This window comes from Pagrus pagrus, assembly GCF_965226575.1.
Source record: "Pagrus pagrus genome assembly, chromosome: 9".
In the NCBI taxonomy this organism is placed as follows: domain Eukaryota; kingdom Metazoa; phylum Chordata; class Actinopteri; order Spariformes; family Sparidae; genus Pagrus; species Pagrus pagrus.
Genome location: NC_140193.1, coordinates 23,096,750 through 23,106,175, shown reverse-complemented (window position 1 = coordinate 23,106,175; position 9,426 = coordinate 23,096,750). Strand labels below are relative to the sequence as shown.

The 9,426-nt window shown below is 40.0% G+C and overlaps 1 protein-coding gene across 2 annotated transcripts; it reads left to right on the top strand.

Annotated features, from left to right (window-relative positions):
• The first annotated feature begins 2,140 nt into the window (after positions 1–2,140).
• On the top strand, positions 2,141–9,155 carry gpr18 (G protein-coupled receptor 18). Of its 2 annotated transcripts, XM_084362883.1 has the most exons (4): positions 2,144–2,232; positions 3,366–3,415; positions 4,302–4,353; positions 5,575–9,155. In XM_084362883.1, exon 4 carries the CDS (start codon positions 5,582–5,584, stop codon positions 6,593–6,595), a length of 1,014 nt encoding a protein of 337 aa, XP_084219009.1. In that variant the 5' UTR covers positions 2,144–2,232; positions 3,366–3,415; positions 4,302–4,353; positions 5,575–5,581; the 3' UTR covers positions 6,596–9,155. The 2 variants fall into 2 exon arrangements, with proteins under 2 accessions (XP_084219008.1, XP_084219009.1); XM_084362882.1 differs by lacking the exon at positions 3,366–3,415 and having other exon boundaries at positions 2,141–2,232.
• The last annotated feature ends 271 nt before the right edge of the window (positions 9,156–9,426 follow it).

The following is a 9,426-nucleotide window of genomic DNA, read 5'->3' as shown; positions in this document are numbered from 1 at the left end:
AACTCTAGTGAGGGCATTGTGCATTGTCAGTGGCCACTGTAAGAAAGGGTAAGACAAGGGGTGTTCACCTGGTTGCAATCTGCAACCACACCACTAGAGGTTACTACTACACACTGGACCTTTAAAGTCGGTTTCCAGTCCAAATTTGGACCTTGATTGTGCAGAATGATGTGTGTGCAAGGCTGTTTCCACATTGATATGCTAAAGTGGGGGTGGTTTCTCTGTACTCATCTTAAATCTGCGTTGAAGACACAGGAGCAGGATTTTCTAATCAGGAAGTCAATTGTGTGCAACTTATACAAGTATGATGCAAGACTGGACTTTCCAGTGAAGTAGGAGACATCTTGTGCCCAGGTCTGAACGTGTGTCCAACTTTTGTAATGAACATTATTTTACATATTCATAGATTGTGGATTTTCAATGAGGGAGAAGATGTTATTTTAAGAATTGTAAACAAATTGAACTTCTTGTGAAAAAGCCATATCAAAAACAGATTATTATCATTTAAGAAGAGCAGTTTAAAATCTCTAAAATGTTTGGAGGGGGGACTTTTGAATACAAGTTCACTTACCAACTCTAATCAGTGATGGGAGAAAAGGGGGGAAAAAATTCAACCAGTTTGTATTATAATAGAGTTAATTGAGTAAACTATTATAGAGATCTTGCCAAGACCTTTTCTTTTTTGTGCCTCAAAGGTCTGTAATTTTCCTCAGTAACTGCCACAGGTCAGATATAATCTCATGCATTAGAAATTAGAAATTGATTATTTCCTAAAAAATAAATATTATTATTAGTTATTAGTCACAGACTGCTGCCTAAACCTCACAGTTTTGTAGTGATTGTTTTCAGCCTCTAGAGGACAGTATAAAACAGGGTAAAGAGGTGCTGTTAGAGGAAGTTAAAAGGGGCTTCACACAGACACCACACTGGACACCAAACCTAAATACTGACAGATGTAGCAAGAGTATCACTTCATCTTTTCATAGAATTCTACCTTTGCCTGTTTTATATGAAACAAGGGCGACAGAGTGTAAAATAAAAACATAGTAGGGTCTCACAAAAAGACAGAACCTGACATTGTCTAAATAGATATCTGTAAGTTTAAACGCACTTACAGTATATGGTTTATGATAAAGGTGAACAATAAAGACTGAGGATTTATTATGGAGCGGAGGACTTGCTGAGGCGACCACTTGACAAGTATCAAAGAGAGGAAAACATCACACAGACTGTTGTCATAACAACATATTGCAATGAACACAAAGTACCATCTGGCATGAGATTTTTAAGACACATTGAGAGGACAAGCCGATAGATAATTATTTCCCGGGAATAAGAATTAGACTGAATGAGCAGCCTCCATATGAACGCTGTGATCAAGAAAAATAGTATAGTGAGCGTGGAAAGAAGTTCAGCGTCAAATCAGGAAATGCTGTAAGTCGTGGGAAAGTATGATTTACTCTCTGTTTTACGAGATCTACTGCATAATGGGAATGGAAAGTAGCAGTTAGGAGAGAAGGGGAAGAAGTTTTGATTGCACAACGTTCTTTGAGCCAAATGTCCTAATTCATAGTTGTTTCCAGCTCGCACGCACATTAATCACACACATTAATCTGTATTCAGTCCGAGTCCAGTCTGACCTTGAGCTTTTCACCTGAGGTATGCGCTTTGCATCCATTAAGTCGACGTGGTGTAAAACCATCTCACAGCATCAGCGTGAAGTGTCTATTACCACCGTCTTATTTCCTGTTTATATGGCAACTGCCTCAACATCCTGTTTTTAATTACTTCTCTCCAGCAGCAGATGCTTCTCACAGCAACCTGCTGTGGATTACTCCCCTGAGAACTAATGTGCTGTGACAGACCCCACTTTTCCAATCAATAACTCGCCCTAAATCTGCCATCTCTCTGCCTGCCAAACACACTCCCACTTCTAATGGCACATCATTTTCTTTAAGGGGGTGTAATTGCAGACGGTGGAAAGCTGTAGCCCTTTGTGTTCCAACTACGTAGATACTGTAAAGGAATCTAAAGTACAGAAAAAACAGCGCACGGCAGACACAGGAAGTGATGGGGGCTTTACACTGTGCACAGTCTCGCCACCATTTCCATCACATTACCCTTTGAGAAAGCATTCACTTCCCTGTTTTGGCTGAGTGCTCAGATAAATCGCTGTGCTGCTTCATAAACCTGTTGGCGCACGCTTGTCAAGATGTTTGTGTGATTTCTGTGGTAAGTGCAGTCTTTTATTGTTCAGGCAAGGCTACCAGTTCTGTTTGACCTTTAAGATGGAGGGGGAAAGTAATTTTGGCAGACGTGTTTTATGGTCACTCGCTGTATGTGTGTTTTGGGACAAACAGTTTTCAACCATTCTACTTAAAAAAAATTAATAAATTCTGTAACTTTATGTTAATTAGTTTCCTGCTTTAAAATCATCGCCCACAATTCAAACTACACACAGTAGAGTAGTTTAGTAGAGTGAAAAAAAATGAATCCTTAAATGTGAAAGTGGGAAGTCACATGATTTACAATACACATCAATTTCTCAGAGTGAAAGATTTCACTTCCACATTTTTAACCCTGACCACAGATTACAGTAAATCCATTGTTTCTACACTCTACTGTATATATACTGTTAAAGCATTATGTTCTATTTGTTTGCTTGTTTATGAAATTTCATACTTTGTTTATTGAACACACGTGTTACCAGAGCATTTTTTTTTAAAGTAAAAGAGTATATATTCCCTTTCTAAAAAAAACATTCTAAAGTAAAAAATTCACATATTGTCGAACACCAAAACAGCTTTAAAAACCTAAGAAAACTTAAATAATGCAACATACTGTAATCAAAGGCATCACAAATATCTGACACGCTAATAGTCAAGACAGCAGCACATCACCCACACCATAACACAACATAAAGATAGTACCTCTCCAAACCACAAAAGTTGCTGCAATCAGAAATGAGAGGAAATGTATTCTCTAGGTAGGTACTTCCTAGGATAAGCTCACCCAAAAATAAAATGTAGTCATTACTCACCCCTAGGCCAATGGAAAGTCAGGTGAAGTTTCATAGTCCAACAAAACATTTCTGGAGCTTCACAGTAAAACAGCATTGCAGAATTATCCTAAACAACTGAAGTAGATGGGGACTTCTTTGAAAACGTAAAAAACAAAACAAAACAAAACAACCAATACAGCTTACAGCTCGTCCAGGGGAAATCTAAGCCTCCAGAACCACCAAAAGACCTTACACACTTTTTACAGCCAAATCTTCACTGTGGCTGTGCTCGCCCAATCTGAAGTGGGTGTTAAAACTTGACCATGTTGAGGGTGTGAATAACATCTTTTCACATCAATTGGAGATCTCGAGGCTTCTGAGAAACTTGGATCACTCTACACGTCTGCCAACTTGGTGAGCTGTATGGAGCCATTTTTAATTTTTAATTTTTGGTTGTTTTTTACATGTTACAATGAGTCCCTAGCTACTTCAGTTGTTAAGGATAATACTACAATGCTGTTCTGTTGTGAAGCTTCAGAAATGTTTTGTGGACTACAAAACTTCACCGGACTTTCGATTTGGCATGGGGTTGAGTAGATAATGACTGCATTTTTGTTTTTAGGTGAACTTATACCATATTATTACCATATATTTATATATTTTCCCTAATTTGTTAGTGGAGCCACTTAACAAAAGTCTAAGAAAATAAAGGATGTCTCCTATCCAGAAGGAGATACTGTTGATTTCCAGTTGGCCAGTATTAGTCATCTAGCCAGCAAGGTGTCAAAGGCTAAGACATCTTTTTTGGATGTAAGAAGGGAGGGAAATGAGGGGAAGATCCCAAACAACACTGAGAACCTTTGGTTTCCATATTTATCTCTGATGGAGTATCAAAAATTTCTGTCCAGGGATGGACAAAGCCAAAACATGTGTTTGAGGTCTGCAGGAGATTGCTGACATGTTTACAGGCTGGTGATACACTGTCATAGATTGTAGACAACCTAGTAAGTGTAGTAAGTACGGTGAGCAACTTTACATTGAATAAGACCATATCTGGCACAAATAGAACATTTGTGCTTTAACACATCCAGACAGGGATGGTCTGTTTCTCTTCCTCTGTCTTTCACAGTGCAGCTGCACATATTTTAAAAATAACTATTCAAATGATCGAGCAGCAGCTTCTGCAAATTGTAACACACAACTATCTTCATAATTAGAAGCAGACTCTGGCTAATTCAACACTATTGTTTCTTCTGGAAACTTAATTGTTTCTCCTAATTCTTTTTTTCCTATCAAACAGAGAACTTTTGACTGTGGACTGATTAAGGACAACTTCTACATAATGGTCAGAAGTAAGTTGCATTACCTGGTCTTGCTCCTGGCATCATTTAAAACTTGAAAAGATTATTTTAGTGACAAATGACGTTCTGTAAATATATGAGACATTTCTGTAGTGAAACGCAGTATTTTCCAGCAAATTCAAATCAAGAGAAATCTGTAATTTTATTCAAGGAAATGGTGTGTTTCATTTTTTCGCATGTCACTATGTTTAGGGAAAACATCAGCTGATGTGTAGGCAGTCTGCGAAAATGACTAAAAATAGCATGAGCTACACTTTAAAACATGACCTCATCTGTGACCATTTCTGCCTGAGTCACGTCAGATTGATTTTCATTTGCAGTTGTGGTTTTTTAACAATGAATTCAACAGTTTCCTTGATACAGAGATAGTGATGTCTAAGCGGAAGAAAATACATCCTGTGCTTTTAATTAAGACCTTGCTAGAAGCACATGACCTTTCAATATAAGTCAATTATTAGGACTTTAACTCAAATCATGAAAACAAATGGGCTATAAAGGGCAAAAAGAAATGATAAAGGAATTGTTGAATAGACCATATTCACACAGTGGCCATTTTTCTGAAGCTCAAATGTTGTACAGTTGTGTTCCTGGTTGCAAGATGTATAAATGTTGGGTATCAGACAAACTGTTATCATTTCACTGCTTCCTGGTTGATACAGTAAGCAACGCAAAGGAAAATGGAAAAGGAAAGATTTGGGTGGACCTGGGCCAAATTTCGAAGTAAAACAACATATTTGATTAGAACATCCATCAGACAACAGCTAATGTTAGCATAAAACCTCCTTCCTCGCAAACATTACCGTTTAATAGTGTGACACGATACAATAGGAAATGTATGAATGAATTTTAAAATACCAACACATGTCTTGGACATGTTTATTTAAGCCTGGAAGTAAAATGTGCTGAATGTTATCAAAGTAATGTTAGCTAGGAAGTGGCTGACCGCTAATGTTAGTCATCAGATATGTTGTTTAACCTTAAAATATGGCCCAGGTCCCTCTGGATGTTCACTATCCATTGACTTTTCAGTTGTTGATCAAGTAGGAAGTGGTGAACTGATAATGAATTGTAAGATTCCCTACGTTTATATGACTTCTAACCTGGAACAAACCAACAGGATATTTGAGTTTCCCACTTCGAGCATGATGTCAGAGGAAAATGGCCACCATGGTCTATTGAGATAAACACCAATATCTTGCTATCTTCTGTAAGTTTCAGAATGAATCTGGATCTAAACTTCTCCAACATGTCTGTGGATGCTGGAAAGCCGGAGCAGGGACCGGTGGAGTACCGCCTGTCGGGCCTGATCTTCTACTGTTTCGTCTTCGTCATAGGGGTCATCGTCAATCTGACTGCTTTATGGGTGTTTGCCCTTACCACCAAGAAGAGGAACTCTGTCACCGTCTACATGATCAACGTGGCAGTGGTAGACCTCACCTTCATCCTTCTGCTTCCCTTCAGAATGGTTTACCACCACCAGGACTACTGGCCCTTTGGAGATATTTTCTGCAGGATCAGTGGAGCTCTCACCATCTTCTACCCCTGCATGGCTCTGTGGCTGTTCGCTCTGATCAGTGCCGACCGCTACATGGCCATCGTCCAGCCGAAGCACGGCAAAGAGCTGAGGAATGTCCCAAAGGCTGTTGTGGCAAGTCTCGGGGTGTGGCTCATGACTCTGGGCTGCACTGTACCCTTGCTCTTTACTGGAGAAGACCCTGATCGCATCTCAAACTTCACCACCTGCATCAAAATGCAGGACATCATCTACATGCGCCCCGACAATCTAGTCAACTTTGTGCGACTCGTCTTCTTCTTCCTGCTGCCCATATGTATCATGATCGGCTGCTATATTGTCATTGTGGATAATCTGATCCACGGCCGCACATCTAAGCTCAAACCGAAAGTGAAGCAGAAGTCCATCAAGATTATCATGACACTGATCGTCCAAGTGTTGGTGTGTTTCGTGCCTTTCCATGTGTGTCTCGTGCTCCGTTTGCTGGGGGACAGCTTGGATGGGGGGTTTAGCACATGGGCAGTCTTTACCACCTTCCTGATGAACCTGAGCACGGTGTTAGACATCATTCTGTACTACATCGTCTCCAAGCAGTTCCAGGACAGGGTGATCAGCGTGATTCTGTACAGGAACTATCTGCGGAGCGTGAGACGTAAGAGCAGGCACACACACACAGGCAGCATCCGTTCAATGAGCAACATGACCAGCGCCATGATATGAAACAACCGTCAAACTTTTATGTAGAACAGCACGCTGGTATGCACCGTGCACACTTTTGGCACAATGTAACACTGAATGCATCACTGTGTACACGCTTCATTATCAAAAGGATCAAAACTTGCAATTAATTTTCCAAGGTGTAATTTACACTCACAGTATGGGAGTGCTGCTGTTGTGGCAAAAACATCTGTGTTCAGAGCTGATTGACTCACCCATGAGACTTGAGATGTTTTCTGTGCATCTTTTTGCTCTGGCAGACAAAGCACGGGTGTCTGTGGCTCAGGTGTAATACATGCAGGTGTAAATAAAGCTCATGATCATTAAAAACATAGCCCACAGTATCTCATTGTTTGCCTTGTTATTATGTATAAACTCTTCTCAGCCTTGTCAAGGCATCAACCGACATCTATAAAAGGCCTGACTGCCTCCGCAGGGGAAAACCGACAGGAAATGATGGTGGGTTTTTAAGGGTCGCTGCACCATATTTGCACCTTCGCCTCTGCAGCACCTCAGAGAATGTCATGGCTTAAATATAAGCACCATTGTTGCCTGATGTCATGCACATCAGGTGAAAATGACTCAAGTTTCACAATGCTATATTTGTAGAGTCTAAGCCTAACACTCGATACAGGACATCATTATAACACAGAAGCGTCCTGATAGTTGCTGTAAACCCATCGACCAGGTGATGGCAGCATGGCACAGCTAGATCCCATCTTCCTGCCAGAGCAACACAAAACAAGTCCTGTCTTTACTTATGAAGTGGATAGTGCTACATTTTTGAGGCTACTTGAGGGTTCTTTATACCGTTGTGTGTCTGCGTTTATCACATTTCCGCCGGCTTTATATAAGCAAACATTTCACTTTTTACCCTGTGAAATAACCATGCGACCTCATCACAGAGAAGTTGTTAACTACAGTCGTAACAGCTTCCTCAACCGCGAATCAGACCAAAGTGTGTTTATGGTGCAATGCGAATCGTATTGATTAGATGTTAAATGATTCAGTCACTTAAAGTGCATTTACAGTAACATCCTCGAGAGATGTCAGCGAGGCTATTTACTAGATTTAAAGCAACCTTAACCTTAAAAGAGAAAACCTTTTGTGCACAGGGATACTTTAATGTCAGCTCTCTGCAAGATCTTGCAATTTATCCTCAATTTATTCCTCAAATGGCAGACAAGTGATGAGTTAGAGGGGACTGAATGTGTGACAGTTCTGTCTCTATGAAGAGACTGTTTAATTTAAAAATGAAGGGGGAAAAAGTCTGGTTTTGATAGGTGTCCTGCACAAACGTCACCCGAGCTAAGAATTGATTCTGTGTTGCCAGTTGCTAAAATAATCAAGTTAGTGTGTCTGTCGCACCTACACAGTCTTAAGTGGATTAGACAGTGAGTCAGTGTAGCTGAGTAACTATGTAGTGTCTCATGCAATTAGACAGTCAAGGCATCCTGCGGTGTGACCACATGTACAGCACATTTTTGGAATAGTTATCATACGGATGATCAATTGAAAACAAAGCTAATTAAACTGCTTTAGACTGTGCAATTTCTAATGTTTTCTCACATCTTCTCAAGCAAGCCCACGTAAATTCTCCCTGAGATAAGTTAGTATGATACAGTGGTTGAAGGATAAACTGCGCTCCTTATGGTTTTTGGTCGGTTTGTACGGTCTTCCCAGGTCAAGAAGTAGCCAGGCTGTAGGATACAGACAGGCTAGATTTACACTGTTTTAATAAGTGGAGGCAGACTACCTGATTTCCATCTCACATGGAATTCTGGGAACTGCAGTTCATCACATGATGATAGGTTTATTGGCCGGTGGACTACAAGCAGATTTATAACCAAGAGGTCAAAGGTCAAATGAAACATCAGAGCGTCGTCTATCTGTCCCACCTGTTAGACATCAAAGAAAAACCAGCCACGCTGCTCACAGCAACTGGCATTTAAAACAATTAAGTTTCCTGTCAAGTCCCTGTGATGAATTATCCGGAAGCTTTACCCGCTGTAATTCTAAATCTTCCCAACAAGTGCCTTTGTTGTAGAGAAATTAATGAAAACAAGATTGTCTTTCATAGGAGCTGATCTAACAGCGCGACAGCCAGCTGCTCTTCTTTGGGAATAAAAACAGTCAGCATTAAACACAGCTCGCACAAAATACTTTTTTTTTTCTACCACTCGTGTGGAAAACAAATCAGGCGGCGAGCGCAGTGGCCATCTGTTTTGTTATTTGATATGTGTGAATACATGTTGTAATGACTTTGTTTGTGAATCACTCTCCGCGGCAGAACACACGAGAGCTCTCGAAGTGCTGGAGTGTTCAAAGCTAATCATATAATTGGACACAATAGTCGATGACAAATGGAGACGCTTGGAGCCAGCCAGCTGGGGAAGTGAATATGTAATCATTGTAAAATCATATCATTTTTGCATATTTGAAGACAGCTTAATAGAGTTTGCGTGTCAGCACACCATCAAATGATGATCAGAGACAGTGTTGCTGTGTTTGTTTTTCTAAATAGTGCTTTGTTGGACTATTTATCTTTATCACAATTAAAAGTGTTTCTCTGCAGTTTGTGTCTCACATGTTCATTTATGTTGCTATTTGAAACAGATTTTGGACAAAAGTCCCCTGTGAATATGAAAAAGAAAATGTGGTACAGCAGTAAACAGTCTACAGCTGTGAATCCCAATCAGGGGTACTGATGTAGTTGCCAGGAGGTGTGGGTAAACTTTATACTATACTATGTCTATATAAATACTGTTCTATATAATACACATATATATGCAAATATATGTCTATAGTATGCATGTATGTATGTATGTATACTG

Coding starts and splice junctions, on each gene's coding strand:
- gpr18 (XM_084362882.1), top strand. CDS start 5,582: ATGAATCTGGATCTAAACTTCTCCAACATGTCTGTGGATGCTGGAAAG.